Source organism: Gadus morhua, chromosome 15 (genome assembly GCF_902167405.1).
Source record: "Gadus morhua chromosome 15, gadMor3.0, whole genome shotgun sequence".
In the NCBI taxonomy this organism is placed as follows: domain Eukaryota; kingdom Metazoa; phylum Chordata; class Actinopteri; order Gadiformes; family Gadidae; genus Gadus; species Gadus morhua.
This window is the reverse complement of record NC_044062.1, coordinates 22,597,629-22,616,684: the sequence shown is the minus strand read 5'-3', so window position 1 is coordinate 22,616,684 and position 19,056 is coordinate 22,597,629. Positions and strand designations below refer to the sequence as shown.

General features: G+C 45.9%; 1 protein-coding gene across 7 annotated transcripts in view; it reads left to right on the top strand.

Annotated features, from left to right (window-relative positions):
• The window catches only part of cep170aa (centrosomal protein 170Aa), a 50,177-nt gene that overhangs the window by 21,503 nt on the left and 9,618 nt on the right, over positions 1-19,056 (top strand). For all 7 annotated transcript variants that reach the window (XM_030379096.1, XM_030379094.1, XM_030379092.1 and 4 more), the window contains exons 8-14: positions 1,039-1,176; positions 6,873-7,022; positions 7,497-7,808; positions 14,565-14,960; positions 15,481-15,770; positions 17,620-17,715; positions 18,761-18,878. In XM_030379096.1, coding sequence (XP_030234956.1) covers positions 1,039-1,176; positions 6,873-7,022; positions 7,497-7,808; positions 14,565-14,960; positions 15,481-15,770; positions 17,620-17,715; positions 18,761-18,878 — 1,500 coding nt within the window. The remainder of the gene's footprint in view (positions 1-1,038; positions 1,177-6,872; positions 7,023-7,496; positions 7,809-14,564; positions 14,961-15,480; positions 15,771-17,619; positions 17,716-18,760; positions 18,879-19,056) is intronic.

The following is a 19,056-nucleotide window of genomic DNA, read 5'->3' as shown; positions in this document are numbered from 1 at the left end:
GCAGATGTCTGCCCATAAGCTGACCAGAACTCACTCATCTGACACATCCGTTTAATCTGATATGTCACGCTACTGAATTAAATGACCAATGTGTGTGTGTGCATGTACAAATACATTGTATAGACACACATACACACGCACACACACATACACACACGTGTTTTCTTGTGCAGTTCAACAATATGCATTTAGAAATGTATACAAAGAGAGAGATTGTGTTATTTGAATCATAAAGTTCTGTATAGTATATGGTACATATTGTACTGTATCGAAGAAAAAAGTTATCTGAATGTTATTGTGGAAGCACAAATCTATGTGTGGAGGTTAAATCACTGCTTTAACAAGCCATTATTGGTTCAATACATCACATCAGGTGATGGTGTGGTACAGAGGTCATTGGGTTACGTTATGTTTTGCTGTGTGTGGAATGTACTGTATGCTGAAGGCCAACTCGGTTTGACAAGAGGACAGCAAAGAGAGACTTCTGTCTGCCAAGGTTTAATCTGATATGATGATTCGTCTCTTCCACAAATGTGAGATTGAGGGCCAAATGGAAAGTCCCATTAAGTTGTGTGTGTGTTTGATGTTTTGGGCAAATAGGGAGGGAAAGAGACAGAAGGGAGTGGAAAGAAAATAGAAAGGACTTTATCTACCAGATTTTTGTTAGGAGTGTTTGTGTGTGTGTGTGTGTGTGTGCGTGTGTGTGTGTGTGTGTGTGTGTGTGTGTGTGTGTGTGTATCATACACACACACACACACTGTTCACATGCACCATTTTTGTAGCAATTCATTTTGTAATCAAATATTTGCTGACACAGATAAATGAAACATGCATTTATCCCAAAGGTAAATGCATTTCATGTGTGTGTTTTTTTCTCTCTGCGTGTGTGTGTGTGTGTGTGTGTGTGTGTGTGTATGTGTGTGTGTGTGTTTGTGTGTGTGTGTGTGTGTGTGTGTGCGTCTGTGTGTGTGTGTGTGTGTGTGTGTGTGTGTGTGTGTGTGTGTGTGTGTGTGTGTGTGTGTGTGTTTCTGCCTTCAGCTGACATGGCGGCGCTCCACCGCGGGACGCCCTTGTACGGTCAGCCGTCCTGGTGGGGGGACGGGGATGCAGACGACGAGAACTCGTTCAAACAAGAAACCAAGAGCATCAGCAGGAAACCGGAGGGCTGCGGCTCAGGTAGGAACTGCCCCTTGGTGGAGCTAGACCCCGCCCACTATCAACATCTGAAGGCCTCTCACCAACTTCAAGGAGGCAGGGTTTTATAGTTGATATATTCCTTAGGTGCCAACGCTCTCAGACTTTGCATGTTGAATCTGATCATCCGCGCAGCTCCCAAAGCTACCAACACAGCTGAACACACCGTACAGATTTGTTTCCGAACTCTTCCTTGTCTCCCCAAACGTTTCAGATGGCCAACGGTTGGGCCACTGTGTTACACGCTTTACACAAGGCCCTCTAACCAATCAAAGTTAGGGGGGTGGAGCCGGAATGTTTGATTGAGCTACATGGTTACCGAAAACGGCCAATAACAATTAACCTGGAACATGGACTACAAAATGTACTCCATGTTCCTTGTATCCTACCTTTTTTTTTACTTTGTGAATTTGTACTCAATCCATAGCATTACTATATCACCCATGAAATTCTTGTATAAAATAAGTTGTGAGTCAGGGCTTAGTGTTCATGTTCACTCTCCCGTGGTCAATGTTAATCAGGCTCTAACGATGCTGGAATTCTCTTAATTTGCTGGTTTTAAATCAATATGTTTATAGTGTATCTTGGCTGCTTTTCAAACAAAGCCTGCCAAATCTAAGTTTTTTTTCCCATGACATAGTACCAGCTCAACTCAGCTCTACTCGCTTTTGATATCAGGTACATTTTCCACTGCAGATAGTACCTACCAATAGTACCGCCTAAATGTCAAGGTCGTCATAGCGTTGCGACACACATTGGAACAGCAAAAGGGAATCAAAGAGAGGTTGTCCTTCATGCGAATAGCCATTGCAGATTGCCCAAAAGAAGAAGAAATTGCAGAAGCCGTCATAGCTTAGCTTTTAGAAAAAGCTCCGGTTTATGCAAGACGTCTCTATTTGCGCGATGGTGACGCAGTGATGATTCTACTGACGATTCTCTCAGACCAATCCATAGTCTTCAGTGTTTTCACGGCACCTTTCGGTATCGTCCTCAGCTAGCTGGTTAACTTGACGGAGGTGATAACTAAATAAACTAAGGATACCAGGTACTATCAACAACTTTTTCAAGCTGGAAAAACTAAATAAAGCCAAGTGAATTGAGTGTCGATTTAGCCAGCACCACGACGTGGAAAAGAGCCATGAGAGATTAGACATCACTTTGGGCTCTGGTCACTTGGGATGGGCTTTGCATTTAGATGATGATTAGTGAAAGATCGGAAATTGAATTGACTAGTGGAAAAATTAATCACTATATTAACGTATCAACAGTCTTAATTGTAACCTGCCAGCTGTTGGCTTCCTGCATACATTTCTACAACAAGCAGTTGGGAGAGAATAATTACGTATTATTAGTGCTAAGACTTACACTTTTATTCATTCTTTGGATCTATTTTCTATGTTTAAATCATGTCTTTATCTCCTCCGACCGTTGTGTTTGAGGTCCCATCTGGATCTCATCCAGTATTTTCATACACGTTTTGGAACAAAGCCAACTGACCAGGTGCGGGCAGCCAGGGTTTACACCAGGTGTAGGGAGATGGAAGCCAATCCCATTTGACCCCTACACACACACACACACACACACACACACACACACACACACACACACACACACACACACACACACACACACACACACACACACACACACACACATGCACGCACATGCACACACTCACACTCACACCTACACACACATACACATACCAACAAGCAGTTCAATAATTACTATTGCATCTAGCATCATATATTTACTCATACTTTTAGTGTGGAGAATTGTCAATTACTCATTTGTATGCATAGAGGCATGCATGGATAGGTATTTGTGTGTGTGTGTGTAGGTGTGTTTGTGTCTGCTTCTATATGTGTGCATGTTTATGCGTGTATCTTTTATTGATGCATCATGCATGTGTCACATTGTATGTCTAAGGGCACAGAGGATTTTAATTTGTGTGTGTGTGTGTGTGTGTGTGTGTGTGTGTGTGTGTGTGTGTGTGTGTGTGTGAGATGTTTCCATGCTATACAACCCCCCCTGAGAGAGGGACAGGGCTACTCTGGGCCTGTCAATCATGGGGGCGATCTGGGGGTTCATCCAGATACAACCAATAGACAGAAGAACCCACCTCCAACTCTATTGTCACATCTAGATGGAGAGAGTCTGCAGTGCCATATGTCGCTTATCAACCGAATTTCCATAAGAAGCTAATTAGAAGTTACCATTGTGTACCGGTTGAATTGTTAAGATGAGGTTGTTGTTGGATAGCTCTTTCTGGAACATTTGGTTTTCAAACAAAAACGGAATAATTGCCCCAATACATGCACGATAAACATAGGAAGGTTGTAGGTGTTCTACGTCGATGGTAGCTGAAAGAAGAATTTAGGTATTAAAATAATCACTAAGAATCATTGAGCTGATGTTACGACCATAGACACACACGCACGCACACACAGACCAGACACACAAAGTTGATGGAAAGATGGCCAAACAGGGAACAAGGGGGAGTTGAACAGTTCTCGTTCCAATGTAATCCATTGGCTTATGATAGAAATGTGAGCTTGATCTTTATAATCCTGTAAACACCTGTCTATCCAGCGTGGCCTGGTTCAATCTGGCATGGTGTGATTTGAGATCTCAGGTTATTTTATTTATTATCAGATTTGACTGACATGGTATATTGATCCCTGATGTAGCGTTGAATAAGCATGAATTTTGGTTTAAAAAATAAAAAGTTGCTTCTTATGTAGTTTACTACTTTTGCCACATTTTTGTATCTTAGCTTGCTGCGTTTCTCTGGGGGGTAGCGTCAGTGTAGTGAAGCTTAATTTAACCAGGAGTAACTGGGAGCATAGCTCACTACACTTTGAAAGTAGCTTGCCCAACACCGTGAATAATACAAAAAAGGGAAGTTGGAAGTTCTGCACAGGCTGGGTCATTTTAAACCCTGCCAAGTCCCTAAGTGCTCGGGTGAATTTCTGGAAGAGGGAGAGCAGAGGGCATTGGGTCTTGTCAAAACATTGGCTACAGAATATGTATGAACTTAGCGATGTTGGATTTACTGCCAGAAACACGGCAGCCTAGCAGGGACTTTATTTAGGTTACACAGACCTCAAGAAGTAATGTAATCAGTGTTCTCCATTTTAGAGGGCCAATGTCCTCTAAAGCCACTCTGACAAATTACAAAGGTAGCCGGGGGTGTCGAGGGAGGGTGAGGGGCCCTGGGATGTGGTGGGAGACCATTGTGTTTCAGAGAGAGCCTGCTTGTGTGTGTGTGTGTGTGTGTGTTTGAGTGTGTGTGTGTGTCTTTGTTTGCATGTGGAGATCCATAGGGTTTAAGATGGGTTTGGTTGTGTTTTTGTGTTTTGTGTTTGTTGTGTTTCCTTGAATGAGTGTGTTGTGTTTCCTTGAACGTGTGTGTGTGTGTGTGTGTGTATATAAAGTAAGGCTCTCTCCTCCCTAGTGAATTGACTGTGTGTGTTGTAGGAGCCCCCTACTACCCCCCCACCCCCCCCCCCCCCTTCTCCCTGGGTATTGTCATGAGGGCTGATTGGGTTACGCCATTGCAAACCCCCCCTCTCTCGCTGAAACACTGATACCCTTATTCTAAACTATTAAGCTTTCCCTCAGACTCCACACCGGTGCTCTCACCAGTTAACCTCCGTGGTGGAACTGGTTTAGGTGGTGACTTTTATTTACGTTTGTGTTGTGAAGTGAGTTCCAGTCAAATCTCTCCTGGGACTACTTAAAGTGTGCTTTTGTATCGGTGGCTCTTTGGAGGCATCATGCTCCACCACTAGACTTAGCATGCTGTTGCCGTGTTGTTAGATCACAGTCGAGGCGACCGGTAAGTTGCTAAACAAATTGCTTTTGCACAGAATGATTTATTACCGTTATTACTGTTAGTGAAAATACAGAATCTATCTATTTATCTATCTATCTGTCTATCAGTCTATATTTCTGTCTGTATCTGTCTGTCTCTCCGTCTGTCTGTCTGTCTGTCTGTTGTTCTATCTATATTCAACACTTGTCTCTACAATCTATTAGAGCAGGTCTCATGTGTACATCAGAGTATGCACACATGTATGCATATACAACCTCATCAGCCTGCGTATGAAGCTAATAACGGCTAATGAAAGTCTCTCATGTTCTCCTCTATCTGAGACCAGGTGTCACATCTGTCCTTAATTCATAGCAGCTTAAGCAGGAACAAGCTTAGGTTGGTGGAAGATGAATCCATAAGGTAGTTTAATCACCTCTCTTATGCAGACAGTGTTGAGAGAGAGCTTAACTTATGACATTTAAATACTGGCTTTCATCAAAGACCCCTCAAGAAAAAGATTCCAATGATTAATTGATGAAAGAATTGCATAAACACTGTTTCCCCTAGATTATTTTGTAGCAGTGGTGCTGTGAGCTGGTAACCTAGCAATGCTAGGGGGGTCCGGGAGCATGCTCCCCCGTAAGAAAATGTTGAAAAAGAACCCTTTTAACCCTTTTCTATTTCTTTGATATTTATCATAAATGAATGCAGATTTTTTTTTTACCTGATTTATTAAAACAAGTTAGTTAGCTACATGAAGCCAGATCTATTGCCACAAGCTACAAGTGGCCAAATGTTCCCCTTGTAGTTTGTTCTGCAGATCCGTCTTCACCTAAAAGCAAAGCAAATATAAATAGTATTTGTTGTAAATGTGAGAAAGATAATTGCTGTCAACATTGCTTTTCTGCAAAATGACTTGCAATTAAGCTCTATTACACAGACCAAAAAATTTCTGTTACATTTCAGTAAAAGAAGTCCAATCCACATTTTGATCCCAGTAAACAGTTAATGTATGTCAATATGATTAGCTGCAACTGGTGAGGCTGGAGCTGTAGGTATAGAAATATAACCATCTTCGAATGAAAAACGAATCTGATTGAAAATGCCCTTTTCATAGTGCTGAAGTCCCTCTCAAATTTCACTGTTGATTTTTTATTTTTTTTGCAGTGGTGCTGACAATCAAGCCGCTGCTGAATGCATATAGGGGAAACACTGCATATATCTAGTATATATTATATGTATATCTATATGTATATGTTTGGCTTAATCTATTCAGTGAATCTAATGTAATTGTGTTACTGGTCTGTTTTCGACCAATTGGTACATGCTCTCCAACACAAGGCAGATGGTGCCTCTAATTTCCTAACGAGTCATTTGTCATTTTGAGATGTGTTTGTGGGTTTGGTTGTCCAAATGAACAGATGAGAGAGAAGTTCATGACCTTTGTGCTAGTGTCTTGAGAAAAAAGACGCTTTGCAAGAGTCGTGTGTGTGTGTGTGTGTGTGTGTGTGTGTGTGTGTGTGTGTGTGTGTGTGTGTGTGTGTGTGTGTGTGTGTGTGTGTGTGTGTGTGTGTGTGTGTGTGCTGCTCTGTCACGCGACCTAAAGCAGAGCACTGATTTAATGGGACAAATGCGGTCTAAGTTGTACTTTGACCTTTCGTATTATAATGAACCTTGATGTTTAAATATCGTAGGTTACAAAGGGTGTGTGTCACTCAATAAAGATCAGCCCCATTACTGTCATCCTAGTTTATAAGGGGAAAGAGATGCTGCATTGTTTTTGCGAGATGCGAGTACCTTTCACACATAATAAGGAACACTTACATATGTTTGTGGTTTGGTTGTGTGTTCCTGTCCCCAGACAGCAGAGAGGCGCGTCGGGGGGAGAAGCTCCGAGCCGATGGCCTCCAGGACCCCTGCGGCCTGGACACCCTCACCAAGGAGGGCAAGATGGCCGACAACGGCATCCATGAGATCCCCACCAAGGACACGGAGGGCAGCAACGCTTCAGGTGGAGACCTTCATATACGATCACCGGTCAACCAGACAGGGAACCCCCAAGCCCAAAGCACAGGGCACAGGGTGTGTGTGTGTGTGTGTGTGTGTGTGTGTGTGTGTGTGTGTGTGTGTGTGTGTGTGTGTGTGTGTGTGTGTGTGTGTGTGTGTGTGTGTGTGTGTGTGTGTGTGTGTGTGTGTGTGTGTGTGTGCTCAGTCACAACAATAGGATTCGATTTCTTTGGGGTCGTACAGAAAATACGAACCAAACTTTGCTCTCTGTGTGCACATTAGCCCCGCACATTTAATAAAACATGAAATAAGGTAAATGTTTTGGTTTATGTGTCACTTTTCCATATCCGAGCAGTTGGTCTCTCTTTTGGTGTTCCCATCATCAACTATGCTGGCCGTTGATAAAGTTTCACTCAGTCATGTCACTCATGAGCATCAATTGCACACAACCTGACCAATCACAACCTCTGCTCCACAGCTCAAGGCCACGCCTCCTTCACCATAGAGTTTGACAGCACCTCCCCGGGGAAGGTGACCATCAAGGACCACGTGGCCCGCTGCACGCCCGACCACCCCCGCTCCTCCCGCTCCAAGAAGAGTGGTGCGGGGAGCGGGGGAGGCGGAGGGGGGCGGGACCTCAGCACCCTTCAGGTGGCCATGATGGCGTCGGAGAGCAAGGTGGCTGATTGGCTGGCGCAGAATGACCCCACCATGGTGCGCAGGGAGTCCACCGAGGAGGACAGCAAGAGCATCAAGAGCGACGTGCCCGTGAACCTCAGCAGACTGAAAGGTAGCCGCCGCTTCCTGTGTTCTGCTGGTTATTCTCGCTTCCCTTTTGTGGAGTAAAGGCGTTTCCCCTCCGTGGGAGAGGTGACACCAACTTTATTGCTATTATGTACCGTACAACAAACCTAACAAACTTTTTCCTTTTATATTTATTCAATTTGTACAGCTTATTATAGGTATATAATTTTTATATCAGTGTATTTAAATATTTGCTATTTGCTATTTAATGGTTTGTTGTATTGTCCACCTAAAAAAACAATCATTATGCAGACTTGGCATACATAAAGCTGGTTTAAAAAGCTAAAGCTAATAATAAGTACTGCTAAGAGTTGATGGTTTTTGTAGCTGGTAATGGACCATTCCCTGGCCTAGCCAATATGCTTTGCTAATATGCCTATTAGCTGATGCATGAATATTTTTGTCTAGCATTTATGTTTCCCATTGCAAGGGAAGAGAAGTGAGAGTTAATGTGCGTTGGGGTGCATTGGCCGACGGTTCGTTGGCCAAATATCTCAGATCGACTATGTGAATGTGCGTCCAATCATGTGTATGCTAAAAAATGCTCAAGCATTTGTGAGCCCCTATAGGTCCAGGCCCATGGACATGAGGCACCGCCTGGGTTAGAGGACTCTGTGTGATAAACAGAAGAATGAACCAAGAAGACTCCTGCTGTTGTACAAATGCAGATATTTGATATATGGTGTGTGCTGGGTATTTTTAACGGGAGAGATATCAGAGTAGCGCTATAGCTTTCTGTCTGACAGCAGTCTGTCCTTCTACAAGCATCCCATCGCTCTGATCTTGCGCAGTGCACACTTCCCAGTGGTTTGATATTCAAGTACCAAATATGATGTTGCCATCAGAAATTCTACTCCCTCAACACCCCTCCCTCTACTCCCTTTTTGACACCAGCTGTGGTAGTAATACCCAATCCAGAGGATTAGCAGCTAACAGAAATGACTGGTAAAACCCAAATCTCCTTCCCTGACAGCATGCGGTGACAGTGGCTTAGCACAAAGAGCCCAGCGGGTTATTACTGCCATGTGCTACCTTCAGCGCGGGCGTCAATACAAATACGTACACACACACACACCTCTCTAATTCACTCATACACACACTAACATGCCTCTTTTCACACACATACACACTCACCAACACACGCACTCATACACATGTCAGTACTACACACATGCTAACAGGCCTCTTTTCACACACACACACACACACACACACACACACACACACACACACACACACACACACACACACACACACACACACACACACACACACACACACACACACACACACACACACACACACACACACACACACGCACGCACACACACACACACACACGTAGACAGCTTTACTTCCCCATGTAAAGCCCTGTCGCACTGTTTTGTATCGGACACTGAGTTTGGAGCATTGTGTGGGCGTGGCACATGAAAAACACAAAAAAACACACACACACACACACACACACACACTGTGCATCCTTCTCTCACAGCATGTGTTTCTCTGCTATCTTGTCTCCTTTGTTCCCCCCTGCCCCCCCTGTTACCTGCCATCTGTCAACTGCTGACTACACCGCTGCTTTTGCCAGGAGTTGCAGTGAGGGTAGCGGGCTAGTAGCAGCTTTAGGCTAGGCAGCCCACTGCAGAACTGCAGCAAGGTAGAGAGGGGAAGTGAGCTGGAGGCTGAGCTCTTCCGCACACGTGCCGCTGCACACCACATACTCGAAGTGGCTTAATTAAATGGGGAGCAAATTTATGACTTTCATGACAGGGGGTGTTTGTGTTAGTGTGTTTGTATGTGTGTCCTGTCTGTCAACAGACAGACAGGAGATGATGGAGATCTATTCGCTCTGCAGACGGTACCTGCTCGCTCAACGTGTGTCAAGTGGCTGGATGGATGGTCTCACTGCTCTAATGTATGTCCCAGGAGCAGCAGACACAGCAGTCCCCTTGGTGGAAGGTGGGGCGTCCTCTCCCCTGGAGGAGATGGAGGACAATGGAGAGAGTGTGGAAAGAGGGGATAAATAAGAAGGAACATAATTGAAGATAATAGGTGGGTCTGAGAACGATATGGAGGATTAAGGATAGTAATGGGAAGGGATGGCTGGATGTAGATGAAGGGCATATCTCAAGGGTAACTCCATGGCTGGGTGGCTACAGAAGTATGTTGGGTATATAAGGTGTTTGTGTAGGTCAATGTATTCAGTTTGACTGGTAAGTCTTAGGCATGGCCAATAGTTGAATATGTCAGGACAAACGGAAGGAAAGACCTGTGTCCGCCACATTGCGGTAAAAGACCAAATCGGGAGGGGGCTGTCTGTTAGATTGTTGTCATAGCAACAGCGATGTCGGGGCAGAGTTAGAGAGCGACTTCGGAGGGACGGAGCAGCGATGTGTCGGGGCTTCGTATAAATAGGAGTAGAGACCTGAAAGTTCTGTATGAAAGTGTATACCATCAGTGTCTGTGAATAGTAGTCTATTTTGGCAGAGGTACGGTGTGTGCTGCTATGCAGTGGCTGTGTGTGTGTGCGTGTGTGTGTGTGTGTGTGTGTGTGTGTGTGTGTGTGTGTGTGTGTATGTATGCATTTTTCCAGTGTGTTTCTGCAAAAACCATTGTGTTGGCTGTAATTTGTGCCAGCTGAGACATTCTGCGCAGTGAGAGGGGAGAAGTGCAGACCGTGTGAGCCGGAGAGGACTGGGGAACATACGCTGGGTGTGTCAGATCAACACTCGCGCTAGAGAGAGAGCGAGAGAGAGAGAGAGAGAGAGCGCGAGAGAGAGAGCGAGGGGTAGAGTCGACACATGGTGTGAACAGCGAACAGTCAAACAGGGGCAGAGCAATCTTATGACCTGCAAGCATTTCCCACAGACAGGCTTTCAGGTGAGTGCTTTTGCTCGTTGCTATGGGAACCAGTATTGAGGACTGATCTAGGATGCTGCATCGGTTAAAACGGTCGGAAATCTGACATGGGATTGAGCCTGTGTGTGTTGGTCCTCAGGGAGGCGATGTGGATTGGTAATGTCAGCATAGGAAGGTGTTTTCTGTGTGGAGGTGAAACTGCGCTAGAGCCGGCAGCACCTTCATGTCTTTAATTGCTGTTAAAGACATGAAGTGTCAGCATCTGACACGGTCTACCTACCAGTTAGAGCGCTGCCGTTGTCTTCATCAGACATTGGGATCACAATTTATCTTTGCATATAGCCATTTTCTATCCTGTGTGTTGTCAGGTATGAACACGCAGACTCTTTATAAATGGGATGTGCGCCTATTTTAGTGTGAAGCTGTGTGCCTTTCTCTATGCTCTCAATGCTTTCTCTTTGCTATTGAGTGCAATTAATGTAGTATTCTCTCTGTTTTGCTGTGTGCGTGTGTGTTATCTGTTTGGGTTTGTAAATAACAAGCACATATATGTTCATGTGGGCTGTGGTCTCTGTGCTTGACCCGTGTGTTTGCATTAGTTTTTGCCGTGTGCGTGTGTGCATGTGTTACTGGCAGATGCCAGGGCTGGCAGCCTGACTGCAATTGTGCATCATCGTACTGGTGCTGGGGGGGCCGAGGCACTGGGCCCTCATAGACACCTCTGTTCTCTTCTGGACGGCCAACAGAGCCTTTGTCTGCAGAACACAGCATGGGAGTAATGCCTCTGCTTCTGTTGTTGTTGTTGTTTTTGTTGTTGTCGATGTTTCGTTATTCAGTATACATTGTGCCATGAATTGAACATGGCATTATTCAATTCAACATGCAACATGAAATAATTAAACATCCACAACGACTCACGAAAGGGAGGTTAGTATGTGTAGAATGAGGCCAAGAGATCAGGCAAATCACTGCAATGATTCAGGAGATCAGGCAAATCACTGCAATGATTCAAGAGATCATGCAAATCCCTGCAATGATTCAGGAGATCAGGCAAATCCCTGCAATGATTCAGGAGATCAGGCAAATCACTGCAATGATTCTGGAGATCAGGCAAATCACTGCAATGATTCTGGAGATCAGGCAAATCACTGCAATGATTCAGGAGATTAGCCAAATCACTGCAATGATTCAGGAGATCGGGCAAATCACTACAATGATCAATAATCGTTGTTTTATTTGTCATAAATTGCAGCATAAAACCGTTACAAATACCATGAATATAATGTTTGTGTGATGTTGATAGGTCAGCCCAGCCTATCAACATGTGTCAATGGGCTGTGCCTCTTATAGTGCCTCTTATAATGCCTCTCATAGTGCCTCTCATAGTGCTTCTCATAGTGCCTCCATGGTAGCCTGGCTATTACCAAACCATGTCAATAGTAGATTGCACGTTGGTCTGAAGAAGCTGCCGTCATTTTCTTCAGCTCAAGAGGCGTGATCAACTGACTCTGTATGCGATTGGCAGCTTGCCCTCGCTTCCCTGTCGTCATTGTGTTAAACCAGCCAATAGCGCGCCAAGGGGGAAAGGCAACTTGGTGATTGGCTCCCGCAAAAACATCTCGGAAGCAGTAAGAAACGTATTGCTCTTCTCCAGACCCTTGTGAATGGGCGGGGCTACCCAGGCTACCTCCATGGTGCTTTTCATAGTGCCTCTCATAGTTGACGACACCCACCCTCCCGGCAAGTCCCTCAGCCCTCTGTCTCTTACTCTATATCACCCCCCCCCTATCCCCTAACCCACCAACACACTGCTACCCTTTCTTCCAACACAGTCACACACATACAACCAGCAACTGGCATACACACTGACACTCATCAACAACACCCAACCCAACCCAACCCCCCATCTACCCTACTTCTTTCACTCCACCCCCCATCTCCTCTCTCCCCTCTGCCAGTGGAGCAGGGAGGGCTGGTGTGGTGGGTGGCATGTCTCTGGGTGAGTAGCAACGCACACTCTGTACTGCGGCGATCCCTGTGCAGCAGGACTAGGTGGTGCTAACTCAGGCTCAGACTGATGAGGTGCAGAAGGCCTAGGGTGGCCATGGTTGGTAAGTTTGGCTGCCTGTGCTATTAAGTTGATGTTTGGGGTTTTTCACTGCGCTAGATTGTTGATTGGTTTATGGTTAAAGGATCAGGAGCATGCTGCTGTCTTTGTGCACTGCTGCTGTGCTTAGTGTTTGTCTTATTTTTCATTTTTTTGAAAAGCGTTATCTTTGTTGCTCTTGTGCCATTACTCCTGTCTTCTTTCCCGAACCCTGCAAAGACCTGGCCGTAGGGCGGCATGGTGAAAGATGAAGATGCCTTAGAACCTAAGTGCCTTCAGACAATAGTGCCTTCAGACCTAAGTGCCTTCAGACCGTTGTGCCTTTTATACCTTAGTGCCTTAAAGGCAAGCCCAGACCGGACCGAAAATCCGTGTTGGTGAGAAAATCGGCATCGGTGACATGAGTCTATTTGCTGTGGTCGCTGAAATCGGCCACGTCGGCTTTCATTTCAGCCGATTCAACATGTGCAATCGGACATTCGAGTCGGTCATTCTCTTACCATTCTGATTGGTGGAGGGCTAGCAGCTTGACTAGCGAATCAGTGAAGCCCGGAAGTGAGGATGGTAAACATACCAGATAAACAGTGTAATCGAAGAAGAGGACCTGCTACTTCCGGTTTTCGTGTTTTTTGTCCCACAATACAGATTAGCGCCGCCTGTTGTTTTGGAGACATTACATCTCGCGCAAGCGCGGAACGTACGGCGTCGGCTGTAATCCCGTAGGTGCGTAGCGCCCATGTCGGCGTTCGAGTCGGCCAGATTAAATAGCCCGACTTCATTTACCGACGCGAATCGGGCAGTTGGTCCGGTGTGTGGTTGGCTTAAGACCTTAGTGCCTTAAGACCTTAGTGCCTTAAGACTGTAGTGCCTTAAGACCTTAGTGCCTTAAGACCTTAGTACCTTAAAACTGTAGTGCCTTAAGACCTTAGTGCCTTAAGACTGTACTGCCTTAAGACTGTAGTGCCTTAAGACCTTAGTGCCTTAAGACCTTAGTGCCTTAAGACCGTAGTGCCTTAAGACCGTAGTGCCTTATGACCTTAGTGCCTTAAGACCGTAGTGCCTTAAGACCGTAGTGCCTTAAGACCTTAGTGCCTTAAGACCTTAGTGCCTTAAGACTGTAGTGCCTTTAGACCTTAGTGCCTTAAGACCTTAGCCAAGAGTTACAGCAAAAGTTTATTTGTTCAAGCATTGTCCTTCACACCATATCAAACAAAGGAATCTGAAAGCATTATTAAACGGTTGATGTTGTTGTCGCCCCATTACTTGGAAACAAATCTGCCAATCTGCATTTGAATAAAGTCTTATACACTGTCCCAGCAGTGTATAGGAAGAATTGTGTCCTGGATCTTTGTTTGAGATCAATGTTTTTTATAAAGTCTCATTATTATTGTGAATTTCTTATTTCTAATCTGATCATTTTAATAACTGTTACTACTCGTAGACCAGGGGATAGATGCAGTGACATAAAGTTGAATCAAAAAGGACGGACACTGGGTTTAATATTGGAGGATTCCTTGGAATAAAGAACAAGCATGAGGTCGGTCAGGGAAGCTTCATCACAGTGGGAGCCGGGTTCAAAATAATAAACAAAAGCCAACAAAATAGTTTGTAAAAGCTTGACAGAAAAACAAAAGGTCAAAAACAAAACCTCACACAAACATCAGAATGTAACAGTTATAATCTCTCTCTCTCTCTCTCTCTCTCTCTCTCACTCTCTCTCTCTCTCTCTCTCTCTCTCTCTCTCTCTCTCTCTCTCTCTCTCTCTCTCTCTCACAGGCAGCAAGCATGAGGACGGCACCCAGAGTGACTCCGAGAATGGCGTGGGCCTTCGCTTCGCCAACCGCCGCCACGCCCTCGAGGAGCGTCTAAGGGCCGCGCATGAGAAGGGGGGAGGGGGAGGAGCCAGCAGTGGGGGAGGAGGTGGGGGAGGAGGCTCGGTGGGGAGCAGCGCACTCAGCGGCGGCGCCCGGACGCCGGGAGGACGCACCTCCTTTATGATCGAGTTCATCGACGAGGAGAACCCACGCAAGCGCCGCTCGTACTCGTTTTCCCAGAGTGCACCGCTGCTGCCGGGAGGAGTGGGAGGGGAAGGCCTGTGCCCCCAGCCGCCGTCCCACCCCAAGGTGTTCAGCATCTCCACCTCCGCCACCATTAACAGCTCCGGGGACTCGGGTGAGCTGGGGGGGCATTTCCTCATACACAGAGATGTCTTTTGGTTGCAATGCTGTGTGTGACGGGGATGTCGTCTTCTTGTGGTGTTTAAGTCTTCATGTGAAGTAACTTGACACCCGTAACGTCTGAACAACTCAACAGCTGAGTAAACTGAAGGATCAAAGGTTATACTCTCCAATAGAGCCGTCGCTTTTCACTTTTCATCATTATGGGATAAACTCCGGTGTCGCTCCTCACGCCTGTGTTGGATCTGCTCCTTTTATGTACCAGCGCACGGGTAACAGACTGAACTAGTGAAGAGAATTCTACTGTTCGCACTCCGGTACGTCAAAGAAGCAGACCCCACGCGGTGCATGAGTGACCCCTGTGTGTTTGTCTGATGACGCCTCTGTGAAAAGGCTCTAGTCTGATGTTGAGCAGCAACAGCAGTCAGCATCGCTCATCAGACAACCATCAACGTGTGAGTTTAACATAAGGGAACGTTTGCCCGGTTGTAACTCCTCGCATAATATCATTGTAGGTAAGGGCCCCACGCCCATCTCAGCCACGGTGACCGCGGGGGCCCCCACGGCGGCCCGCGCGCTGCTCAAGCAGCGGTCCGAGGACCTCAGCATCGGCCGCAGCTCGGTCAGCACGGGGCTCCAGACGGGCAGCCCCACCACCCCTAGCGAGGACGCCTCGGCCCTGGGACGAGGGGAGGGCACGGAGGGGGTGCTGCCGGAGGACGACCACAGCGACAAGGGCACCTACACCATCGAGCTGGAGAACCGCAACCCGGAGGAGGAGGAGGCCCGGCGCATGATAGACAAGGTCGGGACCGTAGATAAGGTGTCTGGGACTGTTATGGTAAGGGAGGGTCATTCTTTGTAGCGTTCATTGCAGCGCAATGCAATTTCCGTTCTCTTAAGTCCTATGAGCTGAGTACGACAGTTAACAGTCCCCAGAGCAAGACGAATATGAAAATGATAAGAGCCACCATAAAGATTAGGAGAATAAATATGGAAGTCCATCCATATCTCTCGCCTCTCGCCACTCAACCCATGTCACTGATATGGATATCGCTCCCTTCAAAGAGTCTCGCCCTCTACGTGTTCCAGAACACAGCTACATTCTGGAACATGTCTGTCTCGTGCCCTTTCACACATAGCCTGGCAATGATAGAAAAGAGGGGGCCAAGGTACAGTCGAGCGGAACATGCCAAATAAGAATTCTCCCTTTTATATGTAAAGCGCTTTACGGGGCTTGAAAAGCGTGATAGAAATGCAATAAATTATTATTATTAATTTTGTTCTGGATTTTGGTTCCATAACATTGATTTAATATTCTAATAGTGTATTGATTCTGTGGTAGCTCTGTGGAAGACGTAAAAAAAAAAAATAATAATAATAATTCTGAACAAATTTGTCCACATTAAAAGTTTTCTTCAACGCATAGTAAGATTCCATCTAGATCTGTCTGTCGCAATCCACTCATTCTCCTTACTCTTTCATCTCTTCACAATTTCATTTGATTAAGTAAACCAATTGAGGATGCTAAGCAACAAGCTAACAGCCTAGTTGCAAGCACAAGGTTAACACACTCCCCTTCAGCACCTGCTTGCTCTGTACTTCCACAACCACGCAGCATGCCTTCGGGAGCCCATTGTGTTGTGACCACTGAGAACCATGCAAGACCACCCCCACCCCCCGCCCAGCCCTCCTCCAGCCTCAGTCTCCATTGGCTGAACACCACCTTCCCTGCCTCGGGCCATTGAAGCAGCTACTAATGCTGGGTAAAGAGCCTGGTGGGAGCAGCTCCATCAAGTGCTATAACCTCTTCCATCAAACAAGTCTCTGGGGAGACTGGGGAGAGAAAAAACAAAAAAACAAGACAACCTTTTATTCCTAATGCCTCCACTCTAGTGTGGCACTCCACATACACACGACTGGCCTGGAAAGTGAGGGGGGGGGTGAGGATTTGTCAGCAGGAAGGACTAAAAGCTGTTGGTTAAAGAGGCATCTTTAACCAACACTCATCCACAGAAGTGGGGACTAGGGATTCAAACGCCTGGCTTTAGAGTGGGAAAACCAACATGACTGAATGAATTCAGGGTTTTACAGGAGGGGTTGTTATCTGTGTTTTCTGATTAATGCTTTCTAAATGCAGGAAACTGGGAGGTTCTCTTGAGAGAAGATGATGGCAAATAAAATGTGAAATGAAAAGCTTTGCCATTTGTAAAAGCACCTGATGAGGCCATGCATCCGTTAAGATTATAATATACTTTCAAACCAACAGTTGAGTTAACGCTGTCGTCTTAAAAAGTAATGATGAGGTAATTACTGGTTGAGTTTCTCCCAGCCGTTAGTCTCTGTAAAAGACACTTCAGGCAGGGTGAATTGTTATGCTAATACCAGTAATCTAGTGACACGCTAATTGGCACTCTGCTCAGATTCGTTCCCACTTCCGTCTCTGAGCCTGCTTTTGTACTTGTTCTATTTGTACAAGTGTGTGTGTGTGTGTGTGTGTGTGTGTGTGTGTGTGTGTTTGTGTGTGTCTGTGTGTGTGTGCCACTATACATGCACAATAAAATAAGATACAACCAAATGGGAATGAAGAATGACAAGCTGTTTAGAGTTTTAAGTGCAATAATATCGGTTTGATTGTTTGTTGACCCACACAGGTGTTTGGTGTTGACCAGAATCAGAACCCAGAATCGTCTATATCCGCGGACCTTAAGGGAGGAGGTGGCAAGGAAATAGGAGACCCAGGGAAGGAGGTGAGAAACTAACACCGCCTATCAGTTACTATCAGGGAGGGGGAAATACCAGGATCACAAAGTCCGGCCCAGGATTCAGAGTAAGTCATCTGGATTTGCTTATTGGGAGGTCAACTGAGGAGTGATATCTGCTTGGTTTGGTCCATGGGTGAGGCAGAAATACATTTCTCTTTCAAAACCTAGAATCTTTGACTTCCTCCTCATCAAGCACAAACACGTGGAGATTTGTGCTACTTTACTGGTCATATGAATATGAACGTGTGTGTGTGTGTGTGTGTGTGTGTGTGTGTGTGTGTGTGTGTGTGTGTGTGTGTGTGTTAGGGGTTGGGAGGGGGGGAGGGGGGATTTCACGGTTGGTTGGCTAATGAGAGTCAGTCTTACAGTCACTCCCAATGCCTTGATCACTCCTTGCTTCTTTAGAGGAGTGGGTCGGTCCACCCAGAGAATGACCTACATCACACAGAGATGAGGGAGGGGGGGAGAGACACACTTTCCTCTGGAGATCTTTGCTCTGACACAGGCCAGGGAGAGGGAGGAGGACACTACGTGTGTTTCTGTGTGTGTGTGTGTGTGTGTGTGTGTGTGTGTGTGTGTGTGTGTGTGTGTGTGTGTGTGTGTGTGTGTGTGTGTGTGTGTGTGTGTGTGTGTGTGTGTGTGTGTGTGTGTGTGTGTGTTTCTGTCTGTCCACTGAAATCAGCAGAATCTTTTCCACTGTTGGTTGAGGAAAAGGGTGTGACTTCAGTGTAGCTGTTCGATCCAGAATAATCATTGAGTTGTTTTGTTTGATTAGATTCGATTTCTTTTGCTTTAGATTGTCCTATGGAGATATTCAAATGTAAAGTTGAATGAGAGTCACATGTTTGATTTTCATTCGAACATCCAGTAACTGAAGGACTTGAGACTTTTAGATTCAAGTTGGGATTGTATGTGGCTCTACTCGTGGATGTGTCCAGGTCCTTGTAGTCCTTCCTGTTAGGTCACACAGTAATAACAGTTTCTCCCTACCGCAATCTTTCCTTAACCTCGTCCTCTGCCCGCCCCTCAGGCACTCATTGGTGACTCGAGCTGGGTGTCCCAGTGGGCCAGTGTAGCCGCCAATCAAACCAGGACGGACCCAGAGGGCTCGGGAGCCGAGACGCCGGCGTTCCTCCACAAGGAGAGAGGTATGGAGCCCTGGCCACCTTCAGGTTTAGACATCATTCAAGGTCGTTCAATGAGTGACAGCCAGCCATAACCAAGAGTTGAGGGATGACAAATAGGTGATCAAGGGAACTACATCCTCAAAGCGCGGTAAGGCTGATGTTGAATTAATATTAGTTTAGATTAGCATTTCCTAACGTC